Source organism: Sinohyriopsis cumingii, chromosome 8 (assembly GCF_028554795.1).
Source record: "Sinohyriopsis cumingii isolate HCF-2022 chromosome 8, ASM2855479v2, whole genome shotgun sequence".
NCBI classification, from domain to species: Eukaryota; Metazoa; Mollusca; class Bivalvia; order Unionida; family Unionidae; genus Sinohyriopsis; species Sinohyriopsis cumingii.
Genome location: NC_142968.1, coordinates 106,813,817 through 106,838,629, shown reverse-complemented (window position 1 = coordinate 106,838,629; position 24,813 = coordinate 106,813,817). Strand labels below are relative to the sequence as shown.

The window sequence follows — 24,813 nt, the reverse complement described above, 5'->3', positions numbered from 1 at the left end:
CCCTACGAAAAAAACTCATTCAAACAGCCTCCAAAGAGGTCATCGATACCGTGTGCGAATGTTGTTTGAACGTTTTGAAAGGCACGATCCCTTTGTCCAAACACCAGAAACAATGCTTAGGCAAACATCGTCACGTTCTTCGCCAAATGGTTCAAAAGAAAATTCCCATTCGTCAAAAAAAGAAGATGTTAGTGCAACGTGGAGGTATTTTACCTCTCTTGTTAGGCCCCATACTGAAAGGAGTCTTGGGAACCATGTTGGGAGGACTGGTGGGAGCAAGATAAAAAGGCCCTCGGAAGTTCCAAGATCTCAGAATCGACCCCTGACAACCCCATGGAAGGACGAAAACTAGCTTTAGTGCCTTACAAACGATGGATGGAATACCATCGGTGGCAAGAACAACACACCCCGCATTTACCTCCCAATCCCAATTTGAGCGAGATGTCCCAGTTACAACACGAACTGCAGTCCTTGATGGATCGCCAAGATTTGTCCGAAACAGAAAAATCGCAAAAGTACGGTCAACTCTTGCAACGACTGCAACTCTTTCACCAGAAAGCTTTAGACGAAACAGCTCTACCCACTCTGAAAGATTTTAAGACCTTGATGAAAAGTCCAGCACCATCACCAGTACCAGTACCAGTACCAGTGACCAAGACAGAAAAAGGAAAAGAAGAAGAAGAAGGGTTTCAAACTCCACCAGAAAAAGTACGCAAGTTAACAACACCACCTACCTCCAGAATTGGATGGATTAAAAAGATGATGGCCACCCCTTCTTCATCACAAGAGAAAAAGAAAGTGAAGACAGAAGTGAAGACAGAAGTGAAACAAGAACCGATATCCCCCGCTCAGACATCCTCCTCCTCTTCAACACCTATTGCCGGTCGCACACGCAAAGCATTGCAATCCAAGAAAATACCCCAAGAGAAAAAGAGTAGCATCCTCCAAGAGTGGGTGCCTTATTAACACACCAACCAACACAAAAAAATGGAAAAAGTCTTAGCCAGCATTTACTACGATCCCTCCCATCCTGCAGGTTACGCAGGAGTTCAAAAATTGTATCGTGCTGCCAAAACGCGACTGAAAAGTCTCCGTTTATCTCAAGTGCAACGATGGTTACAAGAACAAGCTACCTACACTTTACACAAACCCATTCGACGCAAGTTTGCCAGAAGTCGCACCCGAGTGGAAGGCATCGATCATCAATGGCAAGCCGATTTAGCCGATGTCTCTCATTTGGCCAGCTACAATCGTGGCTACAAATATTTGTTTTGTGTCATCGACGTCTTTTCCAAATTTGCTTGGGTCGTACCCTTGACTTCCAAATCGAGCAGCGAGTTAGTGCGAGCCCTGCAACGGGTGTTGAAACAAAGCGGTCGTCACCCTCTTCGATGGCAAACGGACAAAGGTACCGAATTTCTGAACCAAGGTTTCCAAAAAGAATTAAAGAAACGTGACATTCATTTTTTTACCACCGAGAATCCCGAAACCAAAGCCAGCATCGTGGAACGTTTTCAACGCACTTTGAAAGAACGCATGTGGAAATATTTTACGCATCACCACACTCTGAAGTACATCGACATCTTACCGCACCTGGTGCAAGCGTACAACCAATCTTACCATCGAAGCATTGGACGTGCCCCGCAAGACGTGACTCCCGACAACGAAGTGTTGGTGTTTGAGCGCCTGCTTGGTACGTCCCCGACGAGGGCTGTCCCCAAGAAAAGTGGAGACTTGGCCGTAGGAGATTGGGTGCGCATTGACAAAACCAAACGCACTTTCGACAAAGGTTACTTACCTAACTGGACGACCGAATTGTTTCGCGTCACTGGACGAGTGCATGGCCGTCATCCTGCCGTCTATAAATTGGAAGACATGAACGGAGAAGTGCTCAAAGGAACGTTTTATTTGCCCGAGTTACAACGTGTCACCAAAAACGAAGACGACGTGTACGACATCGAAAGCATTCTCGAACGCAGAACCCGTAAAGTGGGCAAACGACGTGTCAAAGAAGTCAAAGTACGTTGGAAAGGATATCCACCCAGTTTTGATTCTTGGATCGACGCTTCGCAAGTCATCGACTATAAAAAGAAGTGACCATCATGCCCTTTCACACAGCAGACGCAGCTACGTCGACCACTCCTCCTTCACCTAGTTCTTCTGTGCAAGATTTACAAAAACAACCCTTGTGGGTGTGGTGTGGAGAACGTGTGCCTAAAACGCAAATCGTCTTTTTCTGCCAAATCTTCGTGGTGTATTGTGTCATCGGGGCAGCCATCGCCAATTTGAGTTTGCAACAAGGAGACAAATAATTGTGGACCATTTTATTGAGCAGTTGCATCGGTTACCTGCTTCCCAATCCCTCCCTGAAATTCTCTTCCAACGGGAACCTTGTGTCCAGTGCCAGTGGCAGTCACCACTCCAATCACCACAATCAGAACCCCATTTTGGGCGGAGACACGCCTCTGACGTCCAGTAACCCCTCGGACAGACACAGAACTCTGGAATTATGAGTCACCAAACCCAATTTTACTTAACCTTACCCAGTGACAGTTCCGTGGAGGTGTTTCCCCACAACACGTTGTGCTGTTACACGGCCAAATTACCTCAGGCCATCCCCTTAGATCACGAAGCCCATTGGGAAGTGGCTTTAGTAGAAATGATTCACCCGACCCAAGTCCTCAATGTCCTTCCCAATCAAAATTTTTTTGATGTGGAAGTTCATGACGAACAATTGCAACAGTGGATGGATAGCAATGTCAAATATGACAAGAAAACCCGTACACAAAAGTACACCACCTATCACCTGTTCATTTCCCCAGGCTATTATTTTAGTGGTCAACATTTGGTCAGCACCATAGCCTCCAGGTTTAATGTCGTGTTTCTGAAAGCTTTGGAGCATGTTAACAAAAGTGTCACCATGGAGTACCACAAAACAGCTCGTCGCTTCTTGATGAAATTTGAACTGAGTAAAATCCTGTCCATTTTATTTTGTCCTGAATTGTATGACATGTTGGGCGGAGACATGAACCTGAGAATGAGCATGATGAAGAAAAGTGAATTACCCATCGTTTACGACAACGAGTCTTTTAGCAAGTTATTTCGTGCCCCGGTAGAACTGAACCAAGGACTGAATTTGATGTTTGTGTACTCCGATGTGGTGGAGTATAACGTGGTGGGACACACCTCCGTACCGTTACTGCGTGTCATTCCTTTCAAAGTGGATTCTGCCACGAACACTGACGAGGAAGGTGGAAACACTTACCACGTCCACCGCGAATTTGTACATCCTCACTATTTGCCTGTCAGTAAGTCGTATTTGGACACGGTCAACATTACTATAAAAGGAGATTTGGGACAAAATATTCCATTCACCAAAGGAAAAGTCACGGTGAAACTCCATTTTCGAAAACGGTTTTCTCACGATTCGTAAGTCATGTATCCAGTGTACGGAGGGGTTGCTCGACAGCGAGGACACGGTTTAGGAGATATGTTAAAATCGGCCTTTCGTTCGGTGGCCCCGGTGTTGAAACCGATGGTGACACGCGGATTGCACGCATTGAAAGATGCGGCACTGACGCAAGTCAAAGAATTTCTCCAAAATGTCATCATCGACAAACAAAACCCTAAAGAAGCCTTCATGAGGGCAGGCAAAAATGTCTTGCTGCAAACGGGCAAAGACATTTTGGGTCACCGAGAAACACCTATAAATGCCCTGCACGCTACCGAGTCAGGCATTCAGCAAGGACAAGGCAGAAAGAGACGACGAAGAAAACACCCTTTCACCAGACTTCAAGCGAGAAAGGCCAAGAAAAGAAGAACCGTTCGAGACTTAGACGTTTTCGATTATTGAGAAAGAACAAAAAAAAAAAAAATGATGCACCGAGAGTCTTGCGCTTGTTCCAAGACGGAACTGGATCTGTTTGCCATGCCCCCCACGATGATGACCATGCAAGAATCCCAGTGGGTGGAATTTCATCCCGTCTCCTCATTGGCCGATTCCGCTCCCATCGAGTTTGAAATCAAAGGACAGCCCGAAGATTACATCGATCTGAATAGCAGTTACTTGTACCTGAAAGTCAAAATTCTAGATAAGACTGGAGGTGCTATAGACGATGAAGCAGTAGCTCCCGTCAACAATTTCATGCATTCCTTGTTCAGTGGAGTGGACTTGTACTTGAATAACAAACTGGTCAGTAGCAGCATGGATACTTACCCTTATCGTGCCTACCTGGAAAATCTCTTGACGTACGGAATAGATGCCAAGAACACTCATCTCAATGCCTGTGTGGTATGGGAAGCTGACGAACCTACCAAGTTTGAAATATTGGAAACTGATGAAAAGAAAGACAACAATGATGGATTTGTAGAACGAAGAAAGAGAATCACGGGAGTCGACACAAGTTTAGAACTGATGGATCGTTTGCATTTGGACATGTGGTTGCAAGAAAAGTATTTGCTGAACGGGGTGGATGTCCGCCTGAGACTGAATCGTAGCAGTGCCGCTTTCCATTTATTGGCTGATAGTGACGGTTACAAAACCAAAATCCTAGAAGCCAGACTCTACGTACGCCGTGTGGAAGTGTTACCTAAAGTGGGAAACGACATCAATCAGACGTTGAGCAGAACGACTGCCAAGTATCCCATACGACGCGTGGAAGTGAAAACCTTCACCATTCCCAAGGGACAGCGATCCATGATCGAAGATCATCTGTTCCAAGGACAGTTACCCAAACGTTTGATCGTTGGTATCGTCGAGAATACAGCCTTCAACGGAGCTGCCGAAAAGAATCCTTTCTACTTTCAACACTTTGGCGTGTCCAAAATCGAAGTCAGTCGCGATGGCAAAACCTTGTGTACCCGACCTTTCGAACCTGACTTTACCAAGAAGAATTACTTGAGATCGTACTTGTCCCTGTACGAAGCCACCGGCCAGTTAGGAACCAACACCAGTCACGGCATTACGTACGACGATTATGCAGGAGGCTATGCTTTGTGGGCTTTCGATTTCACTCCAGACCAAGGCAGCGACGAGGGACATTTCCACCCTATAAAATCCGGCCAGATTCGTGTGGAAATTCAGTTTAAAGACCGAGACCCTGATGAAACGGTGAACGTCATCCTGTATGCAGAATTCGATAATACCATAGAAATCAACAGTTTGAGAGAAGTCATCCTAGATTACTAGAAACCATGGAAGACGGTTATCCCTCTTTACCTAGTGGAGAAACTTTGGACATGAAATGTGAGGAGACCGTGGAAAAAGAAGTGATCATGATGAAGTCAAGATGGCCAGAACAAGAAGCCCATTTAGTCTCCTGTTTTGCCAAACACTTGGTCGACAAAATGACGGAATTGATCAAGAAAAATTGCTATGGATGTCAAAACGATCATCCCAGTCAAATTCAACACGATAAATGCCTGATGTTGAGTCAAGAAGAAAAACTGGACGAGTATCTGGACGAAGCTTGGAGTCTCATCTCGAACAAAGACGTGTTGCATCAGTGGTATAAAGACTTGCGTAAACATTCTTGTCCACCATTAACCACTCAAGAGATCCATCGTATCGAAGCTCTCCTGAATCAGAGTGAGGAAACAGAACGAATAACCGTTTATTCGTCAGACATTTTCAAGCAAAAAGTCAGGATCGAATTGACGACTTATTATTACCTGTGAAGAAGAAAAAAACACACACAAATCAATGGATACCTGGGAACTTTATTACCTTTTGAACCACAGTTCGTATACGGCTTCTTGGAATCCTGTCGTCTGTGCTAAAGATGAACTCCCTCATCGCAAACCTCAAGACCATCAAGCTTACGTGATCAACACGGACGACAGTCATCTCCCAGGAACCCACTGGGTAGCCGTCTACTTTCCTCAAGAAGGATGTGTGGAATATTTCGATTCGTACGGATTGCCCCCTTTGGAAGACGATATCATCGACTTTATGAGAAGAAATGCTCAGACCACCCGATTCAATAATGTGAAATTACAAGGCACAGATTCCTTGGTGTGTGGACAATATTGCGTGTATTTTCTGCATCATCGAAGCCTGGGCTATTCCTTAGAACATTTAGTGACTCATTTTGATCCTCGTTCTTCTTCAAGAAATGATGTGAAAGTAGATCGATGGTTTTGTGACCATTATGCTTATCTTTTGTCTCAAGCTAGGAAACGTAGTGTCCATCAATGGCCTAATGATTTCCAACAGTGGAAATCACAATTTCATTCACAACGTTGTCAGCCCTGTTTAAAGTAGATTGTGAATTGAGAAAAAAATGTTGGTGATTTGAAAAAATTGTTTGATGTTATAGTGTTGGATTATTGTTAAAAATGTTAGAGTTGTTGTTGGTTAGTGTTAAGTGATTTTTGAATAAAAATGTTGTGTTTTGAAAAAAATGCCTTTGTCTTTTGTTTAGCTATAAGAATGTTGGATTGATGCTCTTTGACTTCTTACTATCCCTCTCATGACACTCACTGTACATTGCGACTCGAAAACCGTGTGGGGGATGTTTTCCTTCACGTCCGCGCTTTGACTTTAAGAACCGGTTTGTTTCCATTCTAAAAAAGGAAAAAAAAAAGGAAAAGGAAAAAGGGTCATGTTGTTTCCTCTTCATCTTTAGAGGATCCTCCCCATTCCTTGTCGACTCATCCTCCTAAGAAGATGTGTTCCAAACTAGCTAAGCTCAACGAAGCCTACGTGAATTTGCATAGGGTCAGACACAGTCTGATACCGAAGCCAGAAGAAATAGAGAATGTGAGAATGTTAAAAATCACTGAAGACCTGATAGAAGAGCTTTTCAGAGAAGAAATGAACAGGGAAAAAGAAGAATGGACAGAGAAGTACAGACTTCAGAGACAGCAGCAACAGCAGCAACAACAACAACAGCAGCAACAAGAACCTGAAGCTGACAGAGGCCTTGTCGATTGTCGTATCGACACCAAAGAGTTCTTCTTCTCTTTCCGAAGAAGCAGACCTATCGCCAGAAAGTCTATCCTCAGAGGACATCGCATTCTTAGAAACTAAAAGATTGCCATAGCAAACAAAAAAAAAACCCAGCCCTTTTCAGGGCTACCCAATACTCTAGAAAAGAAAAAACTATCCATTTGCCAATGTGTGTAGGTAGAGTAGTGTGAAAATAAACACTAACTCTTTTTTAAAAAATGTGAGGATATGTGTTTGTGAGTTTGTGTGTTTGTAAGTGATCAAGTACGTTGGTGTGGATAGTAGATTAAAATGATGTCTTTATTTGGTGTTTGAGGTGTAGATTTCGGGGTTAGATTGGATTGCTTTGAGTATGTGGATAGTCAATTGAAGTGATTTATGAAAAATGTTAAAATAGTGATGGGTAGAATAAAAAAGTGAGTGAGTGTTTCTTTTAGGTCCGCGCGTTGTTGTTTTTTTTTTGGTCATGATCTAGGTAAGATCAATTTTATGTTTTTAGGGGGATGTTTTCCTTCACGTACGCGCTTTCACTATAAATTGAAACTCGTTCGGCAGTCTAGCTACCCTTGTTGATTGATCAACACAAGAATGAATAGTAGCAGAATAAGCAAACTTCTTGAACTCCAGATACATCTGGAATATGTCAGGCGCCTGGTAAATGAACTGGCTGCGGAGGCTATAATAGAAGAAGAAAGAATAAAGAAGGAAGAGGAGGAGAGAAGACAGAGGGAAGAGGAGGAAAAGAAAAGAGAAGAGAGGATGTCGTTCAATATTCCCGAGGCAGAGGATTGGGGTGCTGAAGCGAATCATCCTCCCTCTTCGCTCCCCAGAAGAAAGGTGAAAGGAGACTGGGGAAGAAGATGCGTGTGTGGCGCCAGGCCAGGAAGGTGCAATCATTAGATAGTTGTATCTGGAGTTCAAAAAAACAGCCCTTTTCAGGGCTACCCAATACTCTAGAAAAGAAATAACTATCGATTTGCCAATGTGTGTGTGTGTGTGTGTGTGTGTGTGTGTGTGTGTGTAGGTAGAGTAGTGTGATTATAAACACTAACTCTTTTTTCATAGTGCGAGGGTATGTGTTTGTGTGTTTGTGTTTGTAACTGCTCACGTAAGTTTGTGTGAATGGTAGATTATGGGTTTCTTTATTGTTTCTTAGCGTATGTGAAGAGTATAGTTTGGGTTTTGTAACCGCTCACGTACGATTGTGTGGATAGTAGATTATGGATTTTGTTTATTGTTTCTTAGCGTATGTGGAGAGTATAGTTTGGGTTTTGTAACCGCTCACGTACGATTGTGTGGATAGTAGATTATGGATTTTGTTTATTGTTTCTTAGCGTATGTGGAGAGTATAGTTTGGGTTTTGTAACCGCTCACGTACGATTGTGTGGATAGTAGATTATGGATTTTGTTTTAATGATTTGCGTGTGTAAATAGTAGATTTGGGGTTTGTTTATTGTTGCTTCACTTATGTGGATAGTATATTATATGAAATGAGAAAAGTAGGGGATGTTTTCTTTCACGTCCGCACGATGTTAGGTCATGATCTAGGTAATATCAATTTTATGTTTTAGGGGGATGTTTTCCATCACGTACGCGCTTTCACTATAAGAACCCACAGTATTCGTCGTTCAAACCATTCTACAAAGAAGATGGCTTCTAACCAAATTGACAAAATGCAAACATTGCAAGACGTTTTGGACAATTTAGGAATGATGGAGCAGATGTTAATAAGACTCGTTGAAGACCACTATTCCTATAGTCCCCATCGTGTAAAGATGGAAATTAATAACTTAAGAAAGGTAAAGGATAAGATAAGTGGTGTAATGAAAGAGATAAAGGAGGAGAAGGAGGATGAAGAGGAAAGGATAAGAATACGCAAATGGAACGAAAAAATTGAAAAAGAAGAAGAAAATGAGAAGAGGAAGAAAGAAGAGGAGGAAGAGAAGAAAGAAGAGGAGGAGAAAAAAAGAAAGAAAAGAAGAGAAAGAGTGTAGGAGAGAAAATAAGAAGTTGGTTGAGAAAAAGAAGAAATTAGAAGCAGAAGAAGAAGAAAAACCAAAGGCCCTTTTCAGGGCCAGCCATATTTCTCGAAAAGAGAATGACTTTATTCAATTGCCTACCCCTTTTTAAAATTTAAATTTAAATTTAAATTTTAAAAAAATTTAAAAAAAAAATCCCATGTTCAATTCCCCTTGAGGCTAGAGTGGCCCAGGGTTTTTTCTCCATGTTCAATTCCCCTTGAGGCTAGAGTAGCCCAAGACTATTTCCCATGTTAAATTACCCTTGAGGCTAGAGTGGCCCATGATTTTTCTCCATGTTAATTTTCCATTGAGGCTAGAGTGGCCCAGGGGTCTCTGTAATGCTAATTCCCATTGAGGCTAGGGTGGCCCCATTCACTACTACCGTTTTAACGGTACAACCTTCTATTTAAAAGAGGGAGGAGAAGAGAATGAATATTATAAAGCAGGTTGGACTTCAAATGTGTTGAAGTCGAGAAGGTAAATGTACTAACTGAATAACTGCAACATAGCCTAGATAGACTGGTATTTGACCTTATTAAATGCAGATAAATATTGGGCACATGTCTCTTAGCTACATGTACAATGAAAGATGTACATCGATACCTCGACACATAAGCAAATGCAATGTAGTTACATATTATCTTGCAGTGTGTATTAAAGCAGAATATATCAGTCTATGGTAGTTTCTAAATTAAACCTGCAAAATTCAGAATGCAGTTTTTAATGTGTTACATGCTGTATATAATACAAATGCAAATTCTTACCTGGATACACAAGGAAAGTTGGTTTCTCATCCAATTCAGTGCCCATGACAAAGATTCTAACATTGTGTATTCCTATATGCGTGACCATAGCCCGAATACAGTAAGATCCATCGCTAAGCTCCTCAACTTGCAGTGGTCCTTTCTTTGTACCATTGGGATCAGTTAAGTAAATCTCGATATAATTTGTCCAGCCCATCATAGTTTGTTCTTCCTTGTTCACGATTTGGAAGGTACAAACAACATCCATCTTTCCTGCTAATACTGACGTCGTTTGTACGCTTATTTTTACATTTGATGTGGAATGCATTGAAATGCTTCCAATTCTGTGACAAAGGTCTACAATGGCGTCTTTGTCTTTGTCAAAATCTGCAATAACTTCGTGTTCTTGGATAGGCTTGTCATGGATTGACACTCTCTCCAGTTCGGCAATTCTGTCTTTAATTGTAGTGAGTATTTGTAGAAATTCTACTTGGTTGCTATTGTCAATGATGTGTTTCGCAAAGCTCCTTAATTCGTCTAAAGAATTAGAATGTTGTTTTGTTATATCTAGCTCTTTCCTTATTTGTTGCGATTTTTCTAATTCCCATGAATTTAACAAATCGAGTAATGTTTTCTTTCGTTGTTCGAGAAGTCCGTGCAAACAATCGATCTCTTGGGTTATTTTTGTTGCGACTCTTTTTTTCCCAGTCATAAGCTTGTTTTCGGCAGCAGATAATGCTTTTGTGACATTAATTGTAGCTAGCCGCTTCGTGTCAAGATTCATTACCGAATCACGCAATGCTTTTTTCTCTTCCTCATATACTTCTGACACAGAACATCTTTTATGTCCCTCAGTGTTCTGATGTTCACAGACAGTACACTCCAAACACATAGGTACTTGGCAAGTTTTGCAGAAGTATTTAAGTTTTTGTCTTTCATGTCCCTCGATTTCACACGTCGGAACCCTTTTGAACGTTTTCACTTCTGCAGATGACTGCAGTTCAGCCATTGTAATTGTGTGGTGGTTACCCAGGAAACGTTTGTGATGTACTAGGCATAGTTCACAGAGAAAGAATGCGCAATCGACACAAAAACTCTCTGCCTTTTGTTTATTCGGACAGTCATAACATTTTATATCATTCCTTCTTTGATTAACGCAGACAAAATCACGCAAACTTCTTATTGTGTTCTCCTTTTGCAATTTCGTAACGTCTCCACCAGGTATACCATGCACAAATCGACATGAAGGGCAGGTTATCTTGTCTTCCAGCAAGACCTTACTCATGCATTCTTCACAATAAACATGGAGGCAGGGCAAAACTCTTGGGATATGAGTACTTTCATCATAATCATTCATACATATGCCACATTGTAAGAACTCGGTCTTTAACGTTTCTATATCAAGATTCATTTTCACTGAAAAAAGATATATTTATAAATTGAATATAATTTTTCATAAAATACAATCAAATTATACCCTACAACCACCGTCAGTACTGCATCTCCGTGTGTCAACGATTGGAAGAAAAATAATTACTAAGGAAAATATCTGGCCTAACAATGATGACACTGAGCTTGACCGTTTGAGAGTGAGATTCCACTTTCAACCAATCAAAATCTATTTTTCAAAGTATTATCCTTTGTGATTTGTTGATAAACAAGTTCAAGCTCAAACACAAGCTCAAAGCCAGATATGTGCGAAGAGAAAGTCTGTGTTGACATTATTTTACCACAGAAAGGGTACTCCATTTACATCGCCCGTGTACCCTCTATGTCTCTAATTCGCGTAACTTTCATTAGCCGTTTGTTGCAAATTTGATTATACATTGGAAGTTCTAATGAGTCTCATTTGCAAAACCAGCAGCTTGTTCACTTTAGCTAATTTCTGCATAGTAATTGTTCAGTGATATATATTTGTGTACGTGTGTTGGATTTTTGACGTAACCTTGGCAATTTTTCAGTCATATCGCTACGATGTTTATAGTGTAGCAATTTATAATGACGTCTAGCACTGGGGCATCATGCCGAATACACGTAGCATCATGTGCCACCCAGTCACATTATCCTGACACCAGGACGATCAGTCCTAACACTAACATCATAATGTTGAGCGCCAAGCGAGGCAACTGCTAGTAACATTTTTATAAGTTTTTTGGTATGACTCGGCCGGGGTTCGAACCCGCAACCTCCCGGATACGAGGCGGACGCTCCAAACACTAGGCCACCGGAGCGGTTGTGATAAATTTTTGCGTCTCAGTATAGAATCGAAGAGTATCATAGAGGACACTAATTCGTGGTTTGGTTGTTGGTAACGAAACTTCATCCCATGGATTCAGGTGGTCAATATTAATTAATTTAAAAAATTTATTACATATTTTAATATCTTGTTCATGGCAGATTTTTTATCACCTACGAAAAACATACATGAAACGTTTTGTGTTTGTTCAATGGCTGGTTTGGTGTGATTTTTGGGATAATTACATTTTTGACAATGATGACATTTTTTTGTATCAGAATATGGTTTCTATAAATATAAATAATGCACCAAAATATTCGACCATTGACATATACTCTTAGAACACCAACATTGCTGAAATTCAACATAGAATGACGAGGCAATACATAATCCAGCTGGCATTTGAAGTCAACATAGAACGGCGAGGCAATACATAATCCAGTTGTCATTTGTCGTCAACATAGAACGACGAGGCAATACATAATCCAGCTGTCATTTGCTGGTCCTTTTTATTATTAATAAATAAGAGCAGGATAAATCTGTACTGCATAGCTGAAATTAATGTGATCATTTTTTAAAAAAAACAACTTACTAATGTAGGAACGTCATTGTCACCAGAGACAACGTCACGGAAAGTAAAGAAACACTGTAAATTATTCATGCAGATTATGCGTTTTGAATTAAATGTCAGTAATTAACTTTCTGTACTTGATTTAAAATGTCTCAATCATTGTCTTTTGAAGGGCCTTATGATGACATAACTTTCTGCTTGCACAGCCAAAACAGGAACACATGGCATATCATGGTAGAAACATACACAACAGTATTGTCTTTCAAATCCGTTGCATACATCGACTGATAAAGAAGATATCCGTATTTCGAAAACGTTAGCATATCGTATTATTAGTGCTTGGTAATGATGCCACTGCTTTCCGATTACTCGGATGAGGCGGGAACTCCTAGCATGCAAATGTACACATTGTAGATACATAGTTTAGATTATCCCGCAGTCTCATCTGAGGGATACCGTTATAGCATGGTGGTGAATTGCATTTCTGAACACCTGATCAATATTGTCTGATATTGCGGCTCCGTGGTCTTAAACGAAGTGTTAGGAAAGAAAGAGAACCAACAAGCTTTGTGAAATTTAACAGATAATTGATTTCTCTAGAATAAAAAAGTAACAAGGCAAAACAACTTACGATATTGTGAATTGAATCTTAGAATTACTAACACAAGTCCTAATGAATATAGTTCTGAATAAACTGTAGTGGTATTCCAAATAATTTCCAACATTGAAGGTGTTGATGAGCCTGTAGTGGCATGTAAAGTGGAGATGTGCCAACAGTCTTTTGTTGAATCACAGTAATATAATCCAAGGTTTCCTTCTCTGAATTCACTATAATTCCTAGTTAATGTCTCTTTCCAAGAATGCTATATAAAGCATTTTGTATTTAAAGAGAAAAATAATTTGAATTAAATAATTTAGGCCTAAATCAAACACTGAAAATAACAATGATTCTGCTAAGATCTTACATCACGAATAAATATTTATTTATAGCAAACAATATTTTATACTCCTCTACCTGATCTAGTTCACAATTAGCATTTTCTAAATCAACTACTACCTACTGGAAATTGTTTCCTAGAAGATTTCATATGTCTACAAGATAAAATCTGTTACTAAAATTATAATAACGAACATGGTAAACACAATGTCCTTGACCCAGACCAAGATAAATATGCTTACTTCTATTGATAATGATCCTAATATTAAACCCATACTCACAGAGAAAACATTAGCTATGTGTTGTTGTTTACAGAATTTTATATTAAAAAAATTAATAATTTTGGTCAGTTACACAATGAACTTGATTTTGGAAAAGGTCATCCACAAAATACAATTTATCATAACCCACATCATGTAATAACTAAAAAACCTATAAAAAAACATAATGCAAATTAAATATACATAACAATATTCATCGGGACTTTTTGCCAGTTCTTAGTTTTTACCGGTACTTCTTTATCATGTGATACTAAAGTTTCCAGGGGTGGTTGAAAATAATGATTAATTAAGCTGGAATTTTGTACTTCGAAGAAGTCTACGCACCATAAAGGACGAGATGATACGAGATGTATCACTCCTAGCCAAGGGTTCATTTTGTGTGCCAGTGCCAAGGTATCTTAGGACATACGATATATATATCTAAAGTTTCGAGAGTGTCTGCACGTTCTAGTACCGTATATGAACGGCAACCGAAACATCATTTTTTGGTGATGTGGAGGTGGCCGTGGTAGTATGGGTGCTGGAACGTGCAGGCAGGCGATAGTTGTCTTATCTCGCATTCAGAGGTCCTAGGTTCGATACCAAGCAGAAACCCAGTATGGAGCGAATTATTGATATGCTTATTTAGCGGTAAGGTTGGAATAGTTCTAGTACTATTAGTAGTAATTAATGTCCTTACATTCGTCAACCATAGGGATTTTAATATACATCCTCGTAATAAAATATATATATTTATAAGTATATAGTCTTTAGAGTAATTCTCCTTAGGCCAGTGCTTGGAGTAATGCTACATTACTCCCTTATATAGATATATCCTAGCCAAGGGTTCATTTTGTGTGACACATTTAACAAAAATTATTTTGATATCTCTGCTAGAAATATTAATCTTGAACGATTAGAAACGTTTAATCTAGATGAGAAATTGGAGTCTATATATATATATATATATATATATATATATATATATATATATATATATATATATATATATATATATATATATATATATATATATATATATATATATATATATATATTTGGTTGCAAACATATGCCTAGAATGCAATAAACGACTACACAGCTAATCTTTACGAAACGTGTTGATAGTCGCCAACAGTCATTGCAAACTGTAAGGTTGGTCATAACACTTTTCTCTTTACAATGTCTGTTTGGGCCGTACAACTTCAAATGATCACAGCATAAACTATACATGCCAAAGAATTCGAACTGCTGGTGATAGCAACATTACACTATGACAAAATTGCTAGAAAATACAAATATTTCATAAACTTCCACTAGAACTAGGAATGATTTTTCTGTTTTCAAAACTATCAAAAAATAGTTTCCTCGAATGGCAGTTATTAAAAAGTTTTCTGACTCACGTAGAGTTAAGACATATGAATAAATAATATTTGAACAAAATTATCACTAAAACACATGCTGACACATATCGGAGAAATTTGCACAACCAGTACAAATGCTATGGTTTTACTACCTAGGATTTGTCTAAATTATTGAACGACACTGAATCGTACTTGAAATAAATTATCGGAAAGTTAGACAATTTAGACATAACCATCAGATTTTTAAAGATACCGACGGATAGAAAGAAAGTCGAGCAAAACGATAAAAAAATCTCCACAGAACAAGATAAATATACACAATAACCAAAGATGAACCGGATAATGACATAAAACGTGTTTAAAAAAAAAATTACATACCAATTTTAAAAAAAAGGCAACAAGCGAAGATACAAACTCAGTCTTTGACAGTATGGAATATTTGACATTGCTCATAGATAAATACAAGCCGCTGAGAGAAAATTCATATGCAGAATTATCTAAATGTACTGCGAGAAAAATAAGCTGCCATGGATGTGAAGAATAAAGATAGTAGACGGCTCTGTTATACTCCGCAATATATCTGGTAAACAACTCTTTTATACTCTGGAATCTATATTAAATGCAACAAGTAACCACATAAATAAATCACTAAAAACAGTTTAGATAGATACAGTCAATAAATGTCCGGTTAAAATTTATAATATCCCAAAACATGAAATCGAATTTCGATATCTCAGTAAATGTTCATTAGATATTCGAAAGTGTAGAGAGTGCATATTGTAGAAATGAAATTTGGCAGAGTAACTGGCGTAGAGAAACACAGATACGTTGACACGTTGCTCTTATTCCCTTATTCACTAACTGATATCTACATGAATGATGTTGTTGTTGTTGTTGTTCTAGGGTTTAACGCCATTTTCAGCACAAGATAGGCCATATATGGCGGCCAGTATAACTGGTGGAGGAAGAACCCTGGAAAATCCAGGAAAGAACCACCGACCCACGAGAAGCTACTGGCAGGCTTTCCCACGTACCCACGCTAGCCGAGCCTTGGACTCGAACATACGCAGACAGAGGTGAGATGACAGTGATCCGGAACGGTGAGCGCTTTAGACCACTCGGCCACTCGGGGCCCCTCTACATGAATGAAAGGCACCATTAAGTTCCCGTAAAAGAGATATTAAATTTTGGTATCATTATAAGTAACTACACACCAAGAACTAAATCATATCTGTACAAATAACAAATACCTGATATTCATTATGTTGATCAGCAAAGTTTTAGGAACACAAAAGACTATGTTACGGCGTAGACAATTCGATATATCTAATGCATGAAACAAAATCAGTTATTTAATTAAAAGTGATCAGCATCAAATAAAACTTAAATGCTGTTATTGTGATTTTGAATGCACCCTCATGCTGCATATAATAAAGTGTAGTTATTACGGGTCATAGCCCTGAAATAGTGCTACGCAACAATCGTGTTTACTCCGGACAATGCAAATGCCTAAACGTATTCCATCAGGTTTTTGCATGTACCTAAATTAAATTCATACACATTACAGACAAATCATCTACAGAAATATTGACGAATTAATGCTTCAAAATACAAACCCTGTGGTTTTCACAGAGGATAATGGCAAAACATTTTAATTCAACAAATCCAAGCCATGTCTATAAGAAAGAAAAAATATAAAGACAAAGATAGAGACCATGATCACTTAAATACATAATGAGAATGTAATTTAAATTTCCAATATCCAAAATATATCACACTAATCATTCTTAACTGGTAAATACATAATGAAAATGTAATTCTGAATTTCCAATATCCAAAATATATCACACTTTTCATTATTAACTGGTCCGGTTAGAATAGACCTTATTTATCAATACACTTGTGAAAATCATCCTGATGAAGAGATAAAAATAATATCGAATAATGATGAGATATTTCTCATTCAGCAATAATTTTATAGTTGATGAAGAATGTAAAAATCAATAAGGTTTGTTGATAGTTTACATGGACAGTCATTGAACAGCGTGCAAAAAAGTGATGACAACTTCATTGAAACGATGAAATAGTTTGATGGCACAAAATCAAGATTCCTGCGAAATTATGTTTCCCCAACTTCTGACGATTTAACGAAGCACCTATATCACAGTATATATATATATATATATATATATATATATATATATATATATATATATATATATATATATATATATATATATATATATATATATATATATATATATATATATATATATATATATATATATATATATATATATATATATATATATATATATATATATATATATATATCCGAAATATAGGACAGCCTTAAAACGCATATGTTCTCTAAACTTTTAAATTACAGTGTTATACTGGTGCACCATCGCCCATACTGATATTTCAAAATACGTACCACTAAAATATTGTTTAGTTAGGGACATATAGCTCTCTTTCTGTTTGACGCCATCTAATTTTTCGGAATCATCAGTTACAAATAAAGTATTTGCACCCTGATATATATCGAGCAGTAAACTCTAACCGTTCATCAGAATATATGTTTAGGAACAATCGCATTTTCATCCTTTAAAATCCACTTTATATCATAATTATTGTTGCATATAAATTTTGGACATATGATAATGATTTAATCGTTGCAGTATTTATATTCAATTTCTATACGATTCCAACTATCATGCCATGAAGGTCATTAAAAATATAACATTGATCAATTGGTAAAAGCTGTGTTTTTGGTGTTGTTCCTTTGGAACACCTCACCATCAATGATACGGTATCCCGTTTATATTTTATTGTACGTAGCACGGCTACGTTATTTACTGACGCCTAAAATATAACTGATTATGCTGGTTGTTTTGAATATTTACCTGACCATTAGGCACATCTCATAATTTTGACTTTGTACAACTAGTTGAAACTAATGACTCATGTTAGGTAATCCATCGCCTTTTGTGAAGTCGGCACCCAATAGGACATCTGCTTCTTTTCTTAATAATTGAAGATCTTGAACAGAATTTATTGATGCACTCAGTATACGTCTGAACAATTCCGGTGCAGCTAAAATCTTTTTTCAGTTCTCAAAATAAATTTATTATAAGAACTGTCTTTCATTAAGAATCTCACATGAGCACATGTACTTTCCAGAAAAATAACAGAATTAATCCTTTTGAATCCAAGTCATTTGAAATAACTCCAAACAGCCCAGCTTCTACTGAGAATAACTCTCCAAAACAGAGGTTATATCGAATCATAAATCGTAAACAAGTGGTCTCGAAGCTAATAGAAACTAAGTACTTGTTCAAGGTCACGTACACCCAGTGTGACCCTGACGAAAACCAATCGTTTTACTCGACAACAAGCAGCCATTTTAAAATAAAGATAGAACTTGTTTACTGGCTGCTATACCTTTTGAAACAAGGTCAGGATTTAGATCAACACCTGGTGTTTATAAAACAAACAGTCACGGTCAAACTATTTTCTGAAAAAGTATCATCTCTAGAGAATAAATTTACATTACAGCAGCATGTAATGAAAAAAATTAAAACTGACAAACAATGAGATTGAAATAAATATATATTAAATCAGATATAATTAAATCAAATATATATACATAACTAACTAACTATATATACCACTGATAAGCTTTAGGACTTCAGTTAATTTCTTCCCATCGAAACTGGTTAATGGGATAATATACCAGTCGAGGAAGCACGTGCAACGATATTTGACGAGACGAGTAAGATTATTAGTTTTTTGGTCATCTTGTTTTAGGTTAAAGAGTATGACTTTTTAAACCAGTCTACAACCGTAGACTTAATATTTTTAAAAGCTGTTTTCTGTACATCATTGGACACTTTTTCATAACCTATGAAAATTTATCACTTATGTTATTAAAACAATATCCTTAATTATACTTCATCTAATGAAGGATTTGTGTTTATGTTGTACATGACCGAAGCAAGTATAAAACACTTTAGTTTATTCCTCGATAACTATTCTTGCTAGCTATAAAGATTATCCCCAGCCTGATTATATACGTAGAATATTGTTTGCCTTTATATCATTTGTATAATAGCCCACTTATGTAAACACTTATTTGAACTATGGCTTATGTTGCTTATATTCTACTAGAGAATACAACTTCAAACTTTAATTCACTTTGTCTTTGTCATGTAATATTTAAATAAAAATAGCTCTTGTAGCGTTCTCATGTGACAAGTGCGTGTGGCCTGCGTGATTTATCATGAACAAATATATGTCATGTTCTTTTCAGAATACATCAACTGCTGTAGAAGTTCATCAGATGTAAAAACAGGGCCTGAACATCACTATGAGAGTTCACGATAACACTGTCGCCGCCTGAAAACTAATACCTCTTTTTCGCGATTCACAGGAGAGGCAAAAACGACATAGATGTGCACTGACTTATTGTAATTTATATCCTGAATCATATTAACAAATATATTACAGGCTCAAAGTACAGTACAGCCCGTGACATCATTATATCCTTATTGCCTCGTGTTCTACATACGGTTGCCGTAGAGACCAGTCGTTAAAAGCTTATTTATCAGAGATTTAGCAATTCCAAAAGCACTTTTCAAGGTCTGCAAACAACCACTTATTTTACCATACCTTATTCAATTTGTTATACCGTTTTACTATTTTAGCATACTGTATCCAATTTGTAATGCCATTTTACTATTTTACCATATCGTATACAATTTGGTATGCCATCCTACTATTTACTTACTGCCTTTTTGACACGTTGATCTGTACTCCAGTTAACATTACTTCCTTTATTAATACTATCAAAAGTGTGTAATTGTTAGCCATTCTAATCATGCTGTTGTTGTTGTTGTTGTAGGGTTTAACGCCATTTTTTCAGCACACGATAGGCTATACATGGCGGCCAGTATTAATGGTGGAGGAAGAACCCGGGAAATCCCCGGAAGGAACCACCGACCCACGAGAAGCTACTGGCAAGCTTTCTCACATACCCACGTTGGCTGAATCCGAGACTCGAACCCACGCAGACAGAGGTGAGATGGCAGTGATCCTTAACGGAGAGCGCTTAAGACCGGCCACTCTGGGCCCCATTCTAATCATGCAGTGTCAATGTAAATCTATCAATATAAACTGCTTGTCCTGTAAATAAAATTTATACAAGGGTGAGGGTGGGGGTAAGTTGGCAGGTATCAATAGTAGTGAAGGGGGACACTTTACGGACAATGGGAATTAGCATTAAAAACACCCTTGGGACACTTTACGGACAATGGAAATTTAACATGGAGAAAAATCGTGGGACACTTTACGGACAAGGGGAATTAACATGGGAATAAATCGTGGGACACTTTACGGACAAGGGAACTGAACATGGGAATAAATTGTGGGATACTATACGGACAAGGGAAATTTAACATGGGATTTTTTTAAAAAAAAAAAGTTTTTTTAAAATTTAAATTTAAATTTAAATTTAAAAAAGGGGTAGGCAATTCAAAAGACTATCTCTTTTCGAGAAATATGGCTGGCCCTGAAAAGGGCCTTTGGGTTTTCTTCTTCTGCTTCTAATTTCTTCTTTTCCTCCACCAACTTCTTATTTTATCTCCAACACTCTTTCTCTTCTTTTTTTTCTCCTTCTCTTCTTTCTTCTCTTCCTCCTCTTCTTCTTTCTTCCTCTTCTCATTTTCCTCTTCTTTTTCAATTTTTTCGTTCCATGTTCTTATTCTTATCTTTTCCTCTTCATCCTCCTTCTCCTCCTTGATCTCTTTCATTACACCACTAATCTTGTCCTTTGCTTTCCTTAAATTGTTAATTTCCATCTTTACACGATGGGGACTATAGGAATAATGGTCTTCAACCAGTCTTAATAGCATCTGTTCCATTATTCCTAAGTTGTCTAAAACGTCTTGCAAGGTTTGTAATTTGTCCATTTGGTTTGACGCCATCTTCTTTGTATTCTTTGCAGAATGGTTTGAACGACGAATACTGTGGGTTCTTATACGAAAAGCGCGAACGTGAAGGAAAACATCCCCTAAAACATAAAATGGATCTTACCTAGATGATGACCGAACATCGCGCGTACGTGAAGGAAAACATCCCACTTTTCTCATTTCATATAATATAACCCTAACTATACTCTCCACATTTGCTAAGAAACCCATAATCTACTATTCACACCAACATACCTGAGCTCTTACAAACACACAAACACATACACTTCCACTTTTAATAAAGAGTTAGTGTTTATTTTCACACTACTCTACCTACATACATTGGCAAATCGATCGTTATTTCTTTTCTAGAGTATTGGGTAGCCCTGAAAAGGGCTGTTTTGTTTGGAACTTCATGGGCACCTGGTTAATGGTGGCACCTTCCAGGCCTGGCGCCACATACACATCTTATCCCCCAGTTACTTTTTACCTTTTGAGGGGAGAGAGCAGAGGCAGGATATGTTGCTTCAGAATCCCAATTTTCACTCTCTGGGATTTTGAAATTTCTTCTCTCCTTTTCCTCCTCCTCTTCTTTGTTTCTTCTTTCCTCTTTATATCTTCTTTCTTCTTCTTTGTTTCTTCTTTCCTCCTCTCTTATTCTTCCCTCCTCGACAATGGCTTCCGCGGCCAGTTCATTTAATATGCGCCTGGCATATTCCAGATGCACATGAAGCTCCAACAGTTTCTCAAGTCTCGTGTTCATTTTTTGCGTTGATCAATCAACAAGGGTAGCTCGACTGCCGAACGAGTTTCAATTTATAGTGAAAGCGCGTACGTGATGGAAAACATCCCCCTAAAAACATAAAATTCATCTTACCTAGATCATGACCAAAAACAACAACAACGCGCGGACCTAAAAGAAACACTCTCTCACTTTTTTATGCTACCCATCACTTCAATAGACTATCCACTTACGCAAAGCAATCCAATCTAACCCCTAATATACACCTCAAGCAGCCCAAAAAAACAAACATCATTTTAATCTACTATCCACACCAACCTACTTTATGACTTACAAACACAATCACTCAAACTCATACACTCACATTTTTAAAAGCTAGAGTTAGTGTTTATTTTCACACTACTCTACCTACATACATTGGCAAATCGATAGTTATTTCTTTTCTAGAGTATTGGGTAGCCCTGAAAAGGGCTGTTTTTTGTTTTGCTATGGCATTCTTTTTTTCAGTTTCTAAGAATGCGATGTCCTCTGAGGATAGACTTTCTGGCAATAGGTCTGCTTCTTCGGAAAGAGAAGAAGAATTCTTTGGTGTCGATACGACAATCGACAAAGCCTCTGTCAGCTTCAGGTTGCTGCTGCTGTTGTTGCTGTTGTTGCTGCTGTTGCTGCTGTTTTTGAAGTCTGTACTTCTCTGTCCATTCTTCTTTCTCCCTGTTCATTTCTTCTCTGAAGAGCTCTTCTATCAGGTCTTCAGTGATTTTTAACATTCTCACATTCTCTATTTCTTCTGGTTTCGGTATCAGACTGTGTCTGACCCTATGCAAATTCACGTAGGCTTCGTTGAGCTTAGCTAGTTTGGAGCACATCTTCTTAGGAGGATGAGTCGACAATGGATGGCTAGACTGGGAACAACCCGGTTCTTAAAGTGAAAGCGCGGACGTGAAGGAAAACATCCCCCACACGGTTTTCGAGCCGCAACGTTCATGAGAGGGATAGTAAGAAATGAAAGAGCATCAATCCAACATTCTTCTAGCTAAACAAACCACAAAGGCATTTTTTTTCAAAACACAACATTTTTTATTCAAAAATCACTTAACACTAACTAACAACAACTCTAACAATAATCCAACATTATAACATCAAACAATTTTTTTCAAATACCAAACATTTTTTTTCTTCAAATACAATCTACTTTAAACAAGGCTGACAACGTTGTGAATGAAATTGTGATTTCCACTGTTGGAAATCATTAGGCCATTGATGGACACTACGTTTCCTAGCTTGAGACAAAAGATAAGCATAATGGTCACAAAACCATCGATCTACTTTCACATCGTTTCTAGCAGAAGAACGAGGATCAAAATGAGTCACTAAATGTTCTAAGGAATAGCCCAGGCTGCGATGATGCAGAAAATACACACAATATTGTCCACACACCAAGGAATCTGTGCCTTGTAATTTCACGTTATTGAATCGGGTGGTCTGAGCATTTCTTCTCATAAAGTCGATGATATCGTCTTCCAAAGGGGGCAATCCGTACGAATCGAAATATTCCACACAGCCTTCTTGAGGAAAGTGAACGGCTACCCAGTGGGTTCCTGGGAGATGACTATCGTCCGTGTTGATCACGTAAGCTTGATGGTCTTTAGGTTTGCGATGAGGGAGTTCATCTTTAGCACAGACGACAGGATTCCAAGAAGACGTATACGAACTGTGGTTCAAAAGGTAATAAAGTTCCCAGGTATCCATTGTTTTTGTGTTTGTTTTCTTCTTCACAGGTAATAATACGTTGTCAATTCGATCCTGACTTTTTGCTTGAAAATGTCTGACGAATAAACGGTTATTCGTTCTGTTTCCTCACTCTGATTCAGGAGAGCTTCGATACGATGGATCTCTTGAGTGGTTAATGCTGGACAAGAATGTTCACGCAAGTCTTTATACCACTGGTGCAACACGACTTCGTCCGAGATGAGACTCCAAGCTTCGTCCAGATACTCGTCCAATTTTTCTTCTTGACTTAACATCAGGCATTTATCGTGTTGAATTTGACTGGGATGATCGTTTTGACATCCATAACAATTTTTCTTGATCAATTCCGTTATTTTGTCGACCAAGTGTTTGGCAAAACAGGAGACTAAATGGGCTTCTTGTTCTGGCCATCTCGACTTCATCAAAACTTCTTCGTCTTTGTCTTGAGATTCTTCTCCTTCCACGGTCTCCTTACATTCCATCTCCAAAGTTTCTCCACTAGGTAAAGAGGGATAACAGTCTTCCATGGCTTTCTAATAATCTAGAATGACTTCTCTCAAACTGTTGATTTCTATGGTATTATCGAATTCTGCATACAGGATGACGTTCACTGTCTGTTTCAGTTGTTCTGCAAACTGAAGTTCCACACGAATCTGGCCGGATTTTATAGGGTGGAAATGTCCCTCGTCGCTGCCTTGGTCTGGAGTGAAATCGAAAGCCCACAAAGCATAGCCTCCTGCATAATCCTCATACTCAATGCCGTGACTGGTGTTGGTTCCTAACTGGCCGGTGGCTTCGTACAGGGACAAGTACGATCTCAAGTAATTCAGTTTTTTGGGATCAAAGTCAGGTTCGAAAGGTCGGGTACACAAGGTCTTGCCATCACGACTGACTTCGACTTTCTTCACTAAAAAGTGTTGAAAGTTGAAAGGATTTTCTTTGAAGGCTCCGTTGAAGGCTGAATTCGTGACCATACCAAGGATCAAACGTTTGGGTAGCTGTCCTTGGAACAGATGATCTTCGGTTATGGATTGCAGTCCAGCTGAAATGGTGAACGTTTTCACTTCCACACGTCGGATGGGATACTTGGCAGTCGTTCTGCTCAACGTTTGACTGATATCGTTTGCCACTTTAGGTAACACTTCTACGCGTCGTACGTAGAGTTTGGCCTCCTGGATTATGCTTTTAGGAGCCTTAGCAGGATCAGCAGCTATCAAATGGAAAGCGGCACTGCTGCGATTCAGTCTCAAGCGGACATTGACCCCGTTCAGC

General features: G+C 38.5%; 1 protein-coding gene across 1 annotated transcript in view; it reads right to left on the bottom strand.

Annotated features, from left to right (window-relative positions):
• Positions 1–24,813, bottom strand: part of LOC149794321 (E3 ubiquitin-protein ligase TRIM45-like) — a 55,817-nt gene that overhangs the window by 14,244 nt on the left and 16,760 nt on the right. Inside the window, exon 2 of the mRNA XM_089968482.1 lies at positions 9,735–11,129. Within this exon, the coding sequence (XP_089824608.1) occupies positions 9,735–11,124 (1,390 nt within the window). The 5' untranslated portion in view covers positions 11,125–11,129. The remainder of the gene's footprint in view (positions 1–9,734; positions 11,130–24,813) is intronic.